Source organism: Neofelis nebulosa, chromosome 11 (genome assembly GCF_028018385.1).
Source record: "Neofelis nebulosa isolate mNeoNeb1 chromosome 11, mNeoNeb1.pri, whole genome shotgun sequence".
Taxonomy (NCBI): domain Eukaryota; kingdom Metazoa; phylum Chordata; class Mammalia; order Carnivora; family Felidae; genus Neofelis; species Neofelis nebulosa.
The window spans coordinates 28,388,657-28,404,397 of NC_080792.1; the positions used below are offsets into that span (position 1 = coordinate 28,388,657).

General features: G+C 44.7%; 1 protein-coding gene across 2 annotated transcripts in view; it reads left to right on the plus strand.

The window, feature by feature from the left end:
* The window catches only part of EPG5 (ectopic P-granules 5 autophagy tethering factor), a 133,060-nt gene that overhangs the window by 43,658 nt on the left and 73,661 nt on the right, over positions 1-15,741 (plus strand). For both annotated transcript variants that reach the window (XM_058692218.1, XM_058692217.1), the window contains exons 18-26: positions 3,110-3,254; positions 3,480-3,677; positions 4,066-4,176; positions 5,669-5,791; positions 6,707-6,873; positions 7,726-7,947; positions 9,757-9,880; positions 13,770-13,914; positions 15,525-15,696. In XM_058692218.1, coding sequence (XP_058548201.1) covers positions 3,110-3,254; positions 3,480-3,677; positions 4,066-4,176; positions 5,669-5,791; positions 6,707-6,873; positions 7,726-7,947; positions 9,757-9,880; positions 13,770-13,914; positions 15,525-15,696 — 1,407 coding nt within the window. The remainder of the gene's footprint in view (positions 1-3,109; positions 3,255-3,479; positions 3,678-4,065; positions 4,177-5,668; positions 5,792-6,706; positions 6,874-7,725; positions 7,948-9,756; positions 9,881-13,769; positions 13,915-15,524; positions 15,697-15,741) is intronic.

Sequence of the window (15,741 nt, forward strand, 5' to 3'; positions counted from 1 at the left end):
TTCTGACACTGAGCAGCAAATGGCTTTGCCATTGTAACAGTAGCAGAACACATTGCTGTTAATTGTCTGTAGTATTACAAACAGATAAGATGCATAGGAAGGTGCTCATCACATGAGACATACATAATCTTGTTGAGAAAACAAGACTTTTGAGGTAATTACAAAACTTATGAAGCAAAGTATTATTGGCAAGGCCATGCATGCTGTGGTGTATAGGTTGCATTCGTGTTGTGTGGTAAAAGTATATGGAATTTAGGGTAAAAGAAATAGCTGCTTGGGAGGGAGGGAATTAAGAATAGCGGGGCGCCTGGGTGGCTCAGTCGGTTAAGCGTCCGACTTTGGCTCAGGTCACGATCTCGCGGCCCGTGAGTTCGAGCCCTGCGTTGGGCTCTGTGCTGACTGCTCAGAGTCTGGAGCCTGTTTCAGATTCTGTGTCTCCCTCTCTCTCTGACCCTCCCCCGTTCATGCTCTGTCTCTCTCTGTCTCAAAGCTAAATAAACGTTAAAAAAAAAAAAAATAAAAAAAAAAGAATTAAGGATGGGGTGTTAATCAAGACTCTTAATTGCAGATGATAAAAACCCGGTGCATGCTGGTTTCATCAAGAAGGGAATGTTTTGGCTCATGTGATTGGGAAAAGGGCTCATGATAACATCAGGTCATTCTAAAGTGGTAGTTCTCAGTCAGGGGTGATTTTGACCCTTGGGACATTTGGCAGTGTCTCCAAATGATTTTGGTGGTCACATCCTGGTGGGGAGCGGGAGGCAGTGGATGGTTGGGCAAGGGGGTGGTTGAGGGGGCGACTGGGGGAGTCTGCTACTGGTATCCGGTGGATAGAGGCCAGGGGTAGTGCTGAACGTCCTGCAGTACATAAGAGAGCCCCTCACAGTAAAGAATTAGCCAGCCTAAAATGTCAGTAGTGCCAAAGTTGAGAGACCCTGGATTAGTGTTTCTCTGTTTTTCTCTTATCCTCCTTCCCAGGTCCCTTGGCCCCGCCTCTCTTTTTCAGTTTTTCCACTGCAGGTGCGCTTTTCTGCAGGGGAATGAAAGTGTGTGGCTGTAAAGAGAACTAAGTACTACCCTGTGGGAAGGGCCAATGTTTTCTGTATCATTGTTCCTTGTGATGATCCCTGATTGGTCTGACCTAGTCATGTGTTCTCTCTCAGCCTGTCACTGTGCTGGGTGGTATTGACTAGTCCTAAGAGGAGGGTATAGGGATTCTGTTTTGAGGGCCCCTCCCTCCCAGAATTGGCAGTTGGCGGGGGTGGGAGGGGGGTTGGGGGGGAGGGTGGACAGCTCCCTTAATGAAAGGATGTGCAGTTAGCAGAAGGGAGAGAGAGAGAAAGAGAAGATGCTCAGTGAACAAAAGCAACAGATGGCCGAAGCATATGACTTTATGGAAGAGGTGGGTTTCTAGTTGAGTTTTGAAGTGCATGTAGGTGTTGGGCCAGTGGGGAGGACAGGGTGGGCAGGGTGGGGCTTTTTCACTATGGGTAGGGGGTAAAAAGAGGGTCTGGAGAGGCTAGGCTGGGAAACAGTGAAGGCATAGAGAAGGAAAGAGAACTGCCAGTTGGGGAGCAGGGTAGAGAGCACCTGGCTGGGGCCTCGAGAAGTGTGAGCACAGGTGAATTCCTTGACTTTGCAGGGCCTCAGTTTCTTCGTTTGTATAATGGGCTGTTACACCTCGCATACAGGCTGGGTGTAAGGGTTAAGTGATACAAAGTACAATGGCTGGCACATTTTAGTAAATTGTTTTTAGATTTTTATTTTTTTTTTATTTTTTTTATTTTTTTTTTATTTTTTATTTTTTTTTAAATTTTTTTTCAACGTTTTTTATTTATTTTTGGGACAGAGAGAGACAGAGCATGAACGGGGGAGGGGCAGAGAGAGAGGGAGACACAGAATCGGAAACAGGCTCCAGGCTCCGAGCCATCAGCCCACAGCCTGACGCGGGGCTCGAACTCACGGAGTGCGAGATCGTGACCTGGCTGAAGTCAGACGCTTAACCGACTGCGCCACCCAGGCGCCCCTGTTTTTAGATTTTTAAAAGATATTTTAAAATTAGATTGAATGGCTTCTATATTTTTTTCTCTAATCATTAAATTTTGAGTAACGATGACTCTTTCTAGGCTGTGTTTCAAATACTTCCTCTCTGTATCTCTCCCAGGCCCCTCTAATGCCTGCACTGGCTCTGTCCTCTGAACTTGTACAGCACTTCATTGGTACCTTTCCCGCCCTCACTTTTCCTCTTGACTAGGATTTGGGCCTCAATTGGGCCTGCACTGTGTCTCCTGTGAAATGGGAGGGGTGTTCATTCACCAATAACAACTGCTTATCGATTTGCACTGTGTGCTGCTGCTGCCTGTATAGCGGGGAGGGAAGCAGGCCGGCTGTTGCCCTCAGACACGTAGGAAGTGATCACGTCCTCAGGATGCAGTTGCCAATTTTAAGGCCCATGGAGGAAAAGAACAGGGTGCCACGAGAGAGGTTAACGGGTTAGCTGTGTTTTAGATGGCAGGAAGGCTCGGAAAGTATCCTCTGAGGAAAGAACGTTGTAGATGAGGTGTGGGGAGTGAGTAGGAGTTTGGCAGGTTAGGTGTGGGGGAATGTTTCAGGCGGAAAATCCAGCAGAAGCAGAGAGAGGAGGGAGCTGGGAACCCAGGAACTGAGGGCACTTCCTGACTGATGGTGGTGGGGTCCCCCTTGTGCCCCTTTGTGCCCCTTCTACCACCTTGTAGGAAGTTGACTTCCAGTACAAGATTGTGGGATGATTTTACAAACATCTTGGCATTTGTTAGTGAGTGGGGAGGGGGTAAAGGGGCACTTGGGGTGGTGTTCCTCTAATGCTCTTGAACTTGTACGTGTTTGTGTGTCTTGGGATCTCTGTTCTCTATACTTCTGCAGGTGGATAGATTTCCTTTTAACCCACCTTAAATTTGAAAACTTCATTTTTCTGAAGTTCTTAAAGATTTATTGAAAATCCTAAATAGAGCTTTGGCCTAAAAATGGGACCAATTTCATGTTTTTCTGTTTCCTCCTAAGTAATTAGCCACTGGAAATTTTGTTGACTTCTGATTGGAAGGTCAAATGCATTGTCTTGTGTTCTTGGCAGGTTTCTGTCACACCTCCTTCTGTTCCTACACTTGGACAGTGGCGTCCCTCAGGGTGTCACACAGCAGGTCACCCACAAGGTGGCACAGCACCTGACAGGAGCCAGCCATGGGGACAACGTGAAGCTTCTCAACAGCATGATCCAGGTCAGGCCCCCAGGAAGCCCCTAAATACACCCTTGCCCACCTTCCCAATCAAGCACCCTAGGGTTAGCACATCTGAGTGTTGGTCATTTCAAAGCACTTGGCACAGTGCTTTTGGCCAAGAACATCGCAGATTTGGGCTTTGTAGTGGAGGTAGTCATTTTGCTGGTGTTTTAAAAGTGGGAGCCTGACTCTTACTTCCACATCACTTGAGCGCTTTCTCCGTAGGCCCATGTATCCGTAAGCACCCAGCCCAATGAAGTGGGCCCCGTTGCCGTGTTGGAGTTCTGGGTTCAGGCTCTAATTAGCCAGCATCTTTGGTACCGAGAACAACCCATCCTCTTTCTCATGGACCACTTGTGTAAAACAGCTTTTCAGCTGATGCAGGAAGACTGTGTGCAGAAGTTGCTCTACCAGCAACATAAGGTAAACCTCCTAGAGAATTTGTCTTTCGGTCATTGTCTAGATAGTAGCCTTCCCAGGATGCTCCCCCAAATGCACAGTTCTCAGTACTACTCTGGGGCCACTGCCTTTTTAAGCTTGGTCTTCTTGGTACCTGATCTCAGTAACCACAGTCTGCTAATGCAGATTCCAGGGAAGCCAAAGGAAAGGACCCCCCAGGACAAGCCTTGCTCGTGACATTTGGCTGTAATACGCTGCCTGTGGCTCTCACTGCTGGTGGACTAATTATGAAATCTGTGTCTTACCAGAATCTACCATTACAGTAAGATAATTGCTGATATGCTTGAAAAGGTCATTGATAAGGTTTTTTTAAAGCCTTCTCTCTCTGTTCCACATCCTGTCCCCTGTATAGAATGCTTTGGGTTACCACTGTGACCGGAGTCTGCTCTCTTCTTTGGTGAGCTGGATCGTGGCTGGCAACATCACTCCTTCCTTCGTGGAGGGCTTGGCCACGCCTACTCAGGTAGGAAAGCCCTTGCGGACCGTTGGTAATCTTTGCGAACCTTTAATGTTCTCATCTTTACTAATGTATTGCTAGCAGCTTTAAATAATGCTCATTTAGCCCTTGGCACGTGTAAGAACCCTCGTTCGTTTAATCCTCGCAGCGGCCCTCTCCTGAGGTTGCGCTGTCGCTGTTCCGTTTCACCGAGGGCTTAACTGAGGTTGAATGGAGCCGAGCAGCTGGCTCAGGATCAGACCGCTGGTGGTCAGTCCTGGTCTGCCCGGCTGTAGAGCCTGCCCGGCAGCACGGTTGAGGGTGGATGCTGGAGCCAGGCCGCCTGGGGTGCACACTCGGTTCTGATGCTTGTTAGCCCTGTGCCTTGGGCAGGGCTTACCTCACCGTCCTCAGCTTCCTCAGCTGGCTGCTGGGAGTACTGAGTGCACCTGCACGGGATGTACTTAGAGCCGGGCTTAGTACGTCACACGGTGCACACGAGGCGTTGGCCGCTCTTGTCAGCGATAGCGGCCGCAGCAGCACTTTCTTCATGACTACCACCTCTCCGAGTGTGAGTGTCGAATTATGGCCCTGATCCATCACTTAAACCAGCAATGACATCCTTCAGCCTCCCATCACAGTCTTCCCTCCCGCTCTTCCTCTTAACTCTCATGATCCAGCCGAAACACACTCCTTGCTGTTACCTACCGTGTCCCATGTGTTTCCACCTCTTTGCCTTTTCCTCACTGGTCCTCTTGCCAGGCATCCTTCGCCTCCATTCTCCACACAGAGCCGTCTCTGATATGTCCGCCTCTGTGATCCCGCCCTCCCTCTGCTGGCTTCCCGGAGCACTGGACTCCTGATTCAGTACTCACCACTTCTCACTTCACATTGTGATTACTTATATATTAGTTTTGTCTCCTGTATATGAGATGGAAAATTAAAAAAAAAATTTTTTTTAACATTTATTTTTATATTTTTGAGAGAGAGAGAGAGAGAGAGAGAGAGAGAGAGAGACGGAGCACGAGTGTGGGAAGAGCAGAGAGGGGGGAGACATAGAATCCAAAGCAGGCTCCAGGCTCTGAGCTGTGAACACAGAGCCCGATGCAGGGCTTGAACCCACGAACCGTGAGATCATGACCTCAGTTGAAGTCAGACGCTCAAGAGACTGAGCCACCCAGGTGCCCCTGAGATGGAAAACTTCTTAAGGGCAGAGCTCATGTCTGGCCGTCTTTCCTGTCCTTGTGCATACAGAACCTGCATGTTGCATGAACAGACATTTTCTTTTACTGAAGTAGCTTTTCCAAAGGAATTCAGCATTTTTCAGTGATCTTTTTAATCTAAGTTTATATCTGTGACAAGAACAGAGGTAGGTATAAAACTCTGTTAATTTTGGAAATTATAAATACTTGTTGATTGAGATATCTGGTAGAAAAGATGTTAATTTGTAGACTATCGGGATGTATTTGGTCTGAGTGAGCTGCTCATTCCCCTCACTCTTAACCTGCTGTCATTGTAGGTCTGGTTCGCCTGGACAGTACTGAACATGGAATCCATCTTTGAAGAAGACTCCCAGCTCCGAAGGGTCGTTGAAGGGGAATTGGTTATAAACACTGCTTTTACCCCTGACCAAGCTCTGAAGGTGCAAATAGCAGTTCTGCATTTGAGTGGGAGAAGGTGGTTCTCTGATAGATTTATCTATAGCTTTTAAACTTCTCCGTTTTCTTTCGTTGTAAATGTTTAGAAAGCACAGTGTCCAAACCAGCGCTTAAAACTGTATAACTGAAGTGCATCCTTCTTTTCAAGGTTTATTTAGCACGAAGAGCCACATCGTAATGATTGAAGGCTGTGTTTTTGCGTGTGTGGAGGGGATTGCCATTGTTTTATAGCAATTTCCAGTGTGTCTCATGTGCCTTAGTCCCCTGGAGAGCTTGTTAAAAATCAGATTCCTGGATCCCAACTTTTGAGATTCTGAGTTTCTAAGTGTGGAGTGGGACCAGGAATTTGTTTTAAAAACTCCCTAGCTGATCTGTAGGCTCACTGAAGCGAAAGAACACTGGGATAAGGCTTTAGAATGTAAGACCTATTTCAGGGTCTTATAATACAGATTTTGCTTTTGGGTTTCAGAGCCTGTCATGGAGTTTATCATTCTGGAAAGTCCTTTTCAGATCTAAGTTTTTAAGAGATTGATAATGTTTGGCAGTAAAACTGGCTTTTGGTTTTCCTATCATTCTGCTCCCTTCCACTGGGGCGTTTTATGTGCAAAGGCCTGGAGAGGCACAGAAATGAGATAAGACTAGGTGATGTGTAAGACACATTCCAATCTGGGGGTCTGGGAAATGTTTTGATGGAAAAAAACCCCCTGCCCCATATGTTTTGCTACCAAGGAGGTTAAAGTATTAGTTTGTGGGTCGGAAAGGTCAAGGTTCTATGACTTGTTTTACTTACTGAATTGAAAACAAAACGTTCAGTGTTTTCATTTGGATCACTTAGAAAGAGCAGACTGTTTGGAACTGTGATCATGTCATGGTTGCTCAAGGGCCCTCCTCTTTTGTAGAAAGCCCAGGCCCAGCTGAAGCTCCCCATCGTCCCGTCCCTCCAGAGGCTGCTGATTTATCGCTGGGCCCACCAGGCCCTTGTCACACCTTCTGATCACCCTCTCCTGCCTCTCATCTGGCAGAAGTTCTTCCTCCTGTATCTTCACCGCCCAGGACCGCAATATGGGTATGGTACCCCGTGTTGTTGTAAGTGTCTGTGAACCTGTTCTTGACTTGGCACTGCTCTGATGCTCTGTGTCCTCCGCTGTGGCCTGTAAGTTAGAACCGTTCTTTGACCTACGACTAGCAGTGTCCCTCTCTCCCCTGTTTCACACTTATTAGACTAGACCATTTTTGCGTTTAGGGTATCTTATGGCAGCTCTTCCTTTGCCATCCCCTGTACCCAATGGGGTGAAGACAGTTCCAGATACCTGGAACCAGGCAAGGTGTAGCGTAGAGCCTCTAGAGCTGCAAAGGGAGGGAAACTGCTCCACACAGGCTGCTCGTGTGACTCTTCGGAGCCCGTCCAGGCGGACTGCTGATGGGCATGACGGGTGTGAACAAAGGCCTGGCTGTGCCCGGCAGCCCTTGGGCTGGGAGGTGTCTGCCATTTCCACTGGGTCTGAAGGGACTCTGGTCGGCTGGAACTGTCCACTGTTCCCGACCATATTCTCGGACTCCAGCCCAATTCCTAGCTCACCCTCACTCCCTTAACTCCGTCCATCGGAACATACGGATGTTGGTTATTGGGCACTTCTGTTTTCTACCAGATTGTAAGTTCTTCTAGAGCAGAGACTGTCTTTATTCAGTAACCGCTAAGTGGTGGTAATACCTTAAATTTGTGTAGTTATTTCATTCTTTTTAAAACTGCTTTCATATATACCATGTTGTTGGAGCTGCATACTAACCATTGAGGTAGAATAATAGGTATTAATTCAGTGTGGGATATTTATAACCATTGACTTGTTGATTGATTGTGATTTTGTGCCACATAGATCATGTTGTGTTGATCTTGTAATCTATGCTTATATTTTTTAAGGTTACCCATAGATGGTTGTATTGGAAAAAGGTTTTTTCAAAGCCCTGCTCATACCAGTTTGTTGAGAGAAATGAAGAGGCGCCTGACTGAGGTGGCCGACTTCCACCATGCTGCGAGCAAGGCCCTCCGCGTTCCAGCAGAGGGCAGTGAAGGGCCGCCTGCTGGCCAGGCTGGCACCCCTGGTTACCTGACTTCCCCAGAGCTGCACACAGAGCTCGTGAGGTGGGACATGGTTATTTAGCTATTGATGCTGTGGTTTGCAGCACAGGTACTGTGCCGGAACAGTTATCTGTGTTACAGACTGCCGGGTGCTGTTCTCTTGGCCCCGATAGGATGTGGAGGGTGGCAGTGACCAGGTTTGCATCTCGTCATGCTTCCTTTTTAAGTTCTTCATGAGAAGAAAGTCAGCAGTGTGGATCTAGCTCTATCAAGTGCCCGGAGTCCGAATGGAAGGCCTTAAACCAGAGGGCTGATATCCATCCTCTCTGTTTCTCTATGTAATACTAGAAACAAACCAAAACAATTGATCATAGCAGGTAAACACCTAGTAAAGCCTGCTAGGACACTTCTTTAAAGGAAATTCATGAGCAAGGCAGGGTTCTTTAAGTGAAGTCCAAACACCTATAGGAATCTGCCTGGGGTAAGGTAGGGTCTAGTAATCACCCAAAATTGCTTCTAAAATCGGGTACAGTATGTGTGTCCCCCCCCCCCAGACGTTAAGAACTCTGGAGTAAGGTTGGTCCCTTTCACGCTGTTCCTTTACCTTTCATTTATAAGCTTTCTGTAAACCATGTATTAGTTTTACTAAATAAGACTTAATAAAAATGGCTTCTAATAATTAGCCCTGAATGCAAAATGTCTTGGTGAGGAAGCCCAGGGTTTTGATCCAGCACTGAGGCTTCAGGCTTGCTTGACCTAAAAGCCCTTCGGGCTATCTTTCAGCCTTTGGAATGATTTCTGCCCTCATCTTGCTTGCTTCTTGAAGGAAAACTTACTTTTAGCCAGGCTTACGCCATGGGGAGGCTTAATCTTTGAACATTTAAATCAGTCAAGAAAGTTTGATGTGCCCTTCCGCCTCTCTTAAATCCCCCTTCCTTTGGCATGTTGGTAAAGTAGCCATCTAGCTGCATCAGAAGCTGGGAGAGAGCTCTGTACCGGCCTCTTGCGTGTGAGAGCCTCAAAGTCCTGTCCCTGCCTCTGTTCCTACGCAGACTGCCTCAGAGGTGAAGGAGGTAGTTTTCCATGTTACCGAGCAAAGCCAAGCCATGCCGCCTCCCAGACCCCACCCAGCAATTTGGGTGCCACAGATTCCTCTAGTACCTGTTGCTGTAAACAACTGCTTAAAATACCGGTGATCTTAGCTCAATGGACTGTGTTCCTTGTAAAAACAAAGGAAACATCATTAAATTTTTTTTAAAGTTTCTACTGGAAAATGGAGATTTTTTTTTTTCCTTTGTTTTTTTAGCTGGGCTTTGTTCTGTTCCTTCTTAATAGGAGCAAGGTGTACACATGCTCTGAGTCCTCTTTGTGCTTCCTTGAAGTGGGAGAGCGTCCTTGAGCCTGAAGCTGGCAGGTTCTTCCATTGTAGTAGTTTAAGATGTCTTCTCTAAAAGATAGAAAATGTGTTTATTTGAATGTTAGTTAACCTTTTCCAACCACTGAGGCTCACCGACTGGATTGCCCAGGAAAGAAAAACTCCAAATTCAGATCCTAGGTCTGTGTTAAAATCACCTTCTCTGGTTATTTTTTCCTGTATGTTGTATTTACCCCTGATTTAATAATAGAGTTCACAGAGCCCTTTCTTTACAGCCTTGTTGTAGCACTTACCGCATGAGATTGTAAGGATTTGTGACCTCCTCCCCTGCTGGCCCGTGAGCTTCTTGGGGGCTGTGGTGGTGGTTGGAAGCATTTTCTGTATTCTGTGCTTTTTACTTTTATGTAGTAGTGACAGTGTTCCTAGACATGTAAGAAACGTCATTTGCCTGCATGTCTTTTTGTATTTTATATAATTATGTTTTCTTTTTCTTTTAGGCTCTTCAATGTATATATATTATGGCTAGAAGATGAGAATTTTCAAAAAGGAGATACCTATATCCCTTCTCTACCAAAGCATTATGATGTTCACAGGCTAGCAAAAGTGATGCAGAACCAGCAGGTGATACTGCAGTACTGTCTCTCTTAACATATCTGTGATCGAACATGTCACAGTCATAATCTAATGTTAAATCCACTTACTGATATGGAAATGGGGTCACTGGCATTGTTCAGGAGGTGCATTTGGGGTACAGCCACTGTGGAGGGCAGAGGATGCCAGATAGGTGAAGGGGGGTTACATTGTTAAAGGCCATGTATGCCTTCCTAAAGAATTTGGATTTGTGCCAAAGTATTTGTTTGGAGAGCCGTTAAAATAGTGTGAGTCATTAGATAAATGGGTGAATTTAAAATGTGTTGAAGAAGAATCAGTAGGATCAGGAGGAATTTTAGATTAGAGACACAGGTGGGATTGATACTGTCATAGGATTGTTTCGGTATAAAGGACAGCCAGACTTCTAGAGTGGGCAACTAGAGACACTGTTTACAAAGATAGAGGATACTGGAAGAGGAGGTGCCACAGGGGCTTCAAGGAGAACAGTGTACCGGGCATTTGGTAGGGAGGGAACGCATAGGTCTAGAACTTAGCAGTGGGGCAGTGTAGGAAATATGTTTTTTTTGTTTGTTTTTTTTAACTTAAGTCCACGTTAGGTAGCATATGGTGCAATACTGATTTCAGGAGTAGAATTTAGTGATTCATCACTTACATATAACACCCAGTGCTCATCCCAGCAAGGGCCCTCCTTAATGCCCATCCCCCGTTTAGCCCATCCCCCACTCACCTTCCCTCCAGCAACCTTAGTTTGTTCTTTGTATTTAAGAGTCTCTTGGGCACCTGGGTGGCGCAGTCGGTTAAGCGTCCGACTTCAGCCAGGTCACGATCTCGTGGTCCGTGAGTTCGAGCCCCGCGTCAGGCTCTGGGCTGATGGCTCGGAGCCTGGAGCCTGTTTCCGATTCTGTGTCTCCCTCTCTCTCTGCCCCTCCCCCGTTCATGCTCTGTCTCTCTCTGTCCCAAAAATAAATTAAAAACGTTGAAAAAAAAAAAAAAAAGAGTCTCTTACGGTTTGTCCATCTCTGTTTTTCTCTTATTTTTGTTTCCTTTCCCCTATGCCAATCTGTTTTGTTTCTTAAATTCTACATGAGTGAAATCATACGATATTTGTCTTTCTCTGACTGACTTATTTCGCTTAGCCTAATACACTCCAGTTCCATCCATGTTGTTGCAAATGGCAAGATTTCATTCTTATTGATCGCTGAGTAATAGTCCATTGTATGTATGTGTATGTGTGTGTATATGTATACACACACACACCCCACATCTTCTTTATCCATTCATCAGTCGATGAACATTTGGGCTCTTGCCATACTTTGGCTATTGTTGATAGTGTTGCTATAAACATGTACCCCTTCAAATCAGCACTCCTGTATCCTTTGGATAAATACCAATAGTGCAATTGCTGGGTTGTAGGGTAGTTCTATTTTTAATTTTTTGAGGAACTTCTATACTGTTTTCCAGAATGGCTGCACCAGTCTGCATTCCCACCAGCAGTGTAAAAGGGTTCCTCTTTCTCGCATCCCCGCCAACATCTGTCATTACCTGAGCTGTTAATGTTAGCCATTCTGATAGGTGTGAGGTGGTACCTCATTGTGGTTTTGATTTGTATTTCTCTGATGATGACTAATGTTGAGCATCTTTTCATGTGTCTGTTTGCCATCTGGATGTCTTCTTTGGAAAAGTGTCTTTTGCCCATTTCTTCACTGATTGTTTGCTTTCTGGGTGTTGAGTTTGATAAGTTCTTCATAGATTTTGGATACTAACCCTTTATCTGATATGTCATTTGCAAATACCTTCTCCCAAGGAAATACGAGCTTAATGATAGTAGAGCATCTAGATTGAGAGGAGGACTGAATGGAGCTAGGTCCCCAAGGCATAGAGAAATAAGGCTGAGAATACGGAGCCAGAGCAGCAGGAAAAATAAATAGGCAGTCATGGACTGAGATCCTTTGAGCGCAGTTCTGTGTTCATCCCTCTTTGTCCTCTACACGCCACGGCCTTATCTAAGAATCTGCATGTAGCAGATAACTGGTCAGTGTTTTTAAAAATATTAGTCATAGTGTCTTGGTTCTCTGATAGTTATCTTGGCTCCCCATCATCTACAGAATTAATACCGTTTTCTTTTTTTTAAGTCTTTGCCATTTGGTTTTATAGCTCCAATTTCTATCTGTAGTTCATGTTTAGTGTTGTTCTGTCTTTTTGTGGTTTTCTGAGACATCTCTGCTTACCTATTGTTAATTCTCAGTATTCTTAATCATTAGCCTCTGTCAACAGTTACTTAGCACAGAGGCAGACAAGGTGATAGTGACCCCCCTGAAAGGAGATGGGTGTGCACAGTAGGAGGGACTGGTACAGCACCTCCAGCAGTTGTCTGGTGCTTCTAGGTTTCAGACTTGTGGTCAAGATGACTTTGGAGTTCCTCTCCTGAGTCTGGAATGCCTTGTGCCATGGTTGGTTTGGAAGTAATGATTTAGGACTTCATGGCAGTGTGCCTATTACAAGCCAGAGATTTGTAGGTTTAGAGGAATCCTTTAAACACTTAAGATCAGAAAGAAAAAAAATAATCATCCACAAAACCATAGTCCATAGCTGATCACCTTCCTACTATTTGGTACAGTTTTTAGTGATCATGGAGAGCTGACATTTCTTTTCATTAAAGACAGTCTCCCATTCTAATAATATGTATTGATCATCAAAGTGAAGTATGTAGTTCAAAATATGCAAGATAGTTTATTGGAGTGTAGGAAGAGAATACTAAAACTTCTATGTTTTCTCATTTTATTTATTTTACCTTTTATAATAAATTCAATCATACAGAAAAATAGAATAGCGTAGCACACATGCCCTTCTCCCCCTGCCCACTGTGTACTGGGTGTCTAATTTTATCTATAGCCCGTTCACTCCCTTCACCATATTATTTTGGAACTAATTCTAGAAAGCATTTGATACATGAAGATTTCAAAAGGTGAGGATTAAAAAACTATTATAACCCAATAGCATTTATATCTGAAAAATATTAAGAGCAGTTTCTTAGTATCAAATACTGAAGTTGTGTTCAAATTTCCAGTTACCTCATAAATGTCATAAAATTTTTGTTTTTATTTTTATTTATTTTTTTTTTTATTTATTTTTGGGACAGAGAGAGACAGAGCATGAACGGGGGAGGGGCAGAGAGAGAGGGAGACACAGAATCGGAAACAGGCTCCAGGCTCCGAGCCATCAGCCCAGAGCCTGACGCGGGGCTCGAACTCACGGACCGTGAGATCGTGACCTGGCTGAAGTCGGACGCTTAACCGACTGCGCCACCCAGGCGCCCCGTTTTTATTTTTATAGTTGAATCAGGATCCTCATTTTGCAGTTGGTTGACAGCTCTTATAAGTCTGTTTGATCTATCGCTCCTCCCTTATTCCTTTTTCCCCCTGTAGTTTGTTGAAGAAACTGGATAGTTTGTCCATAGAGTTTCCCCAGAGTCTGGATTTTGCAGATCGTCGTAGTATGGTTTAATATGTTTCTCTGTCCCCTGTATTCCTGTAAATTGGTATTGGGACCAAGGGCCCAGATTATTTCTAATCCAGATTGTTATTTTCAATATATTTGTTACCTATCTCTTTAAAATTTCTGGGTTTTAACTTACTAGCTCAGTAGTATTTGTATACAGTGTATAAATACACAGTTGGTGGGGCCATTAAAATTGTTTTTTCTGTTCTTGGTGCATAATCAAACTCCTGCAAAGATTGCTAGTATCCATTTTAGAACATGATCCTTCTTAACACTGGAGAACTTGGTATGGACCACCTCGTGCTGAAACTTTCTGGTCTACCTTTTAGTTAAATATATAATTTTATATGTGAATATATGATTCATCTGTGAAAGTTAAAGTCCTATGCTTCAATTCTAGGATCTGTGGATGGAGTATTTGAACATGGAGCGCATACGTTATGAGTTCCAGGAGACTGTTGGTCTGTGGACACAGGCCACACTTGAGTCCCATTCGCCGCCCTGCAGTTTGTCAGTGCAGCTGGACTTCACTGATCCTTTGTTGGGTGAGCTGTACCACCATCATCCCCCTTGAGTGAGTGAATGAATGAATGAATGAATGAATTGAGGGTTAAGGTTTACACAGTGTATCCCTCCAGTAAGAATTGTTTTTTTAGAAGTTCGTTGTTACCTTGTCTGCACCTTAGGGTTAGGTTCAGCAATGAGTGAGAGAAAACTTCAAAACAGTAATGATTTACATAAGGTGCTTTTTCTCCCATAAAAGAAGTCTGGAGGCAGGCAGTTCAGGCAGTAGCTTTAGAGTCGTGGCCTAAAATGTTGCTTGAGAGAAACTTGAACAAAGTCAGGAGTCTTTTCCAGTGATTAACATCCGACTTTGTTACTTTCTGTGTAGAGAGTAGTTGTTCTAGTGGAAAAACCCCAGCCATATGGGACGATCCCGTACTTGACCTGTTTGGAATGTTAAATTCCATCTGTTTGGGGTGCAAACAATACAGGTCTTTTTATGCCAACTAAAATCATGGCTATTAAATTTTCTTTTATTTTTCTTAAGAACAGAAAATGGAATGCTACATCTGGAATGAAGTCGGAAATTCATAGTAGTTCCTTAAGTATTTGTTGAGTTGATTTATTGACTTGAAATTTCCTTGACCTCTCCTGTTCCCTATTACCTTACTGTTGAAAAGAGGCAGGTATGTGGCAGCATTTTTCTTCCTGTGCTCAGTCCCCACCTGCTGTATGGTATGTGTATAGTGCAGTGAAGAGAGAGGGTGGGAAGATAGGAATTTATTGATTTATTGGATACCTGTGTGGTCAGCTCTGTACTAGGTGTAGAAATACAAACATTTAGATTGGATTCACCACTATGACCCCATGTGCAATCTAGTGCAAAGTTGGATGGACAGATTTGCCATCACTTTTCTCATATGGCACCTGGTTTCTTATTTGGATTCCATTTATTGAGTGAATGAGTAAGTGGATGAGTGAAAGAACGACAATATGACTGTGTAATGTAAGTTCCGTAGGAGTTTGTGTCCATGCCTTTGTTCATTTTAACACGACTGGTCTCAACCCTCCTGGTCAAACCTTGGCCTAATTTAAGATTTTTCCACTCAGCCATATTCCATAACGCCCACTTCTTTTTCTCCTCTTCTCTGAAGTTTATCTGGATGATTGCATTAAACTCTTAACAGGACCACCCTCCCCGTCCCCCAGTCCATTGACTGGTGATAGCTGCCATCTTCGTCAGACTTGCTTAGAGAGTTCGCTAGATCCCCTTTACGCTAGTTTCAAGTCCACACACTTGAGCATGTCATGCGAGACTGTCTAGGGTAATAGTTTAAGATCGTGAGCTTTGACTCTTTAACTCTCAGTAAGGAAGGCTGTTTGAGGCTAGGAGTTGTGTTTAATCATACCACATGCTCGTGAGCTCCCGACTCCTGGTAGAATATTAGTACCCCGGTGGGGGCTCCCTCAAAACTAGCAGGTAACGAAAGATAATGATTTTATTCATTTAGGCCGCTGAAGGTTTATGTAACTACTCTGTACATCTTCAACATTCTTCTCGAAGGTAACCAGCCAAAGCTTTGCACTCAATTAGTATGTTACTACCTAGTAGTAGCCTTTACTCAGTAAACGCGACTTAATTTTCTTTCAGCTAAAGAAAGGGTTTTAAGCAACTTGCGGAAGCACGAGGCTCCCCAGCCTCCCCTTGATCTGCACCCAGTGAGGCCTCCTGTGCCAGTCATTTCCTCGGCTGTGCTCCTGAGTCAGAAGGACACCACCCAGCTGGTGCGCACAGACCTGAATCTGTTGCAGCAGCAGGCCAGGTGAGACCGTGTGACCTCCAGGGTCATGCCCCTGTGCTTGCTGCT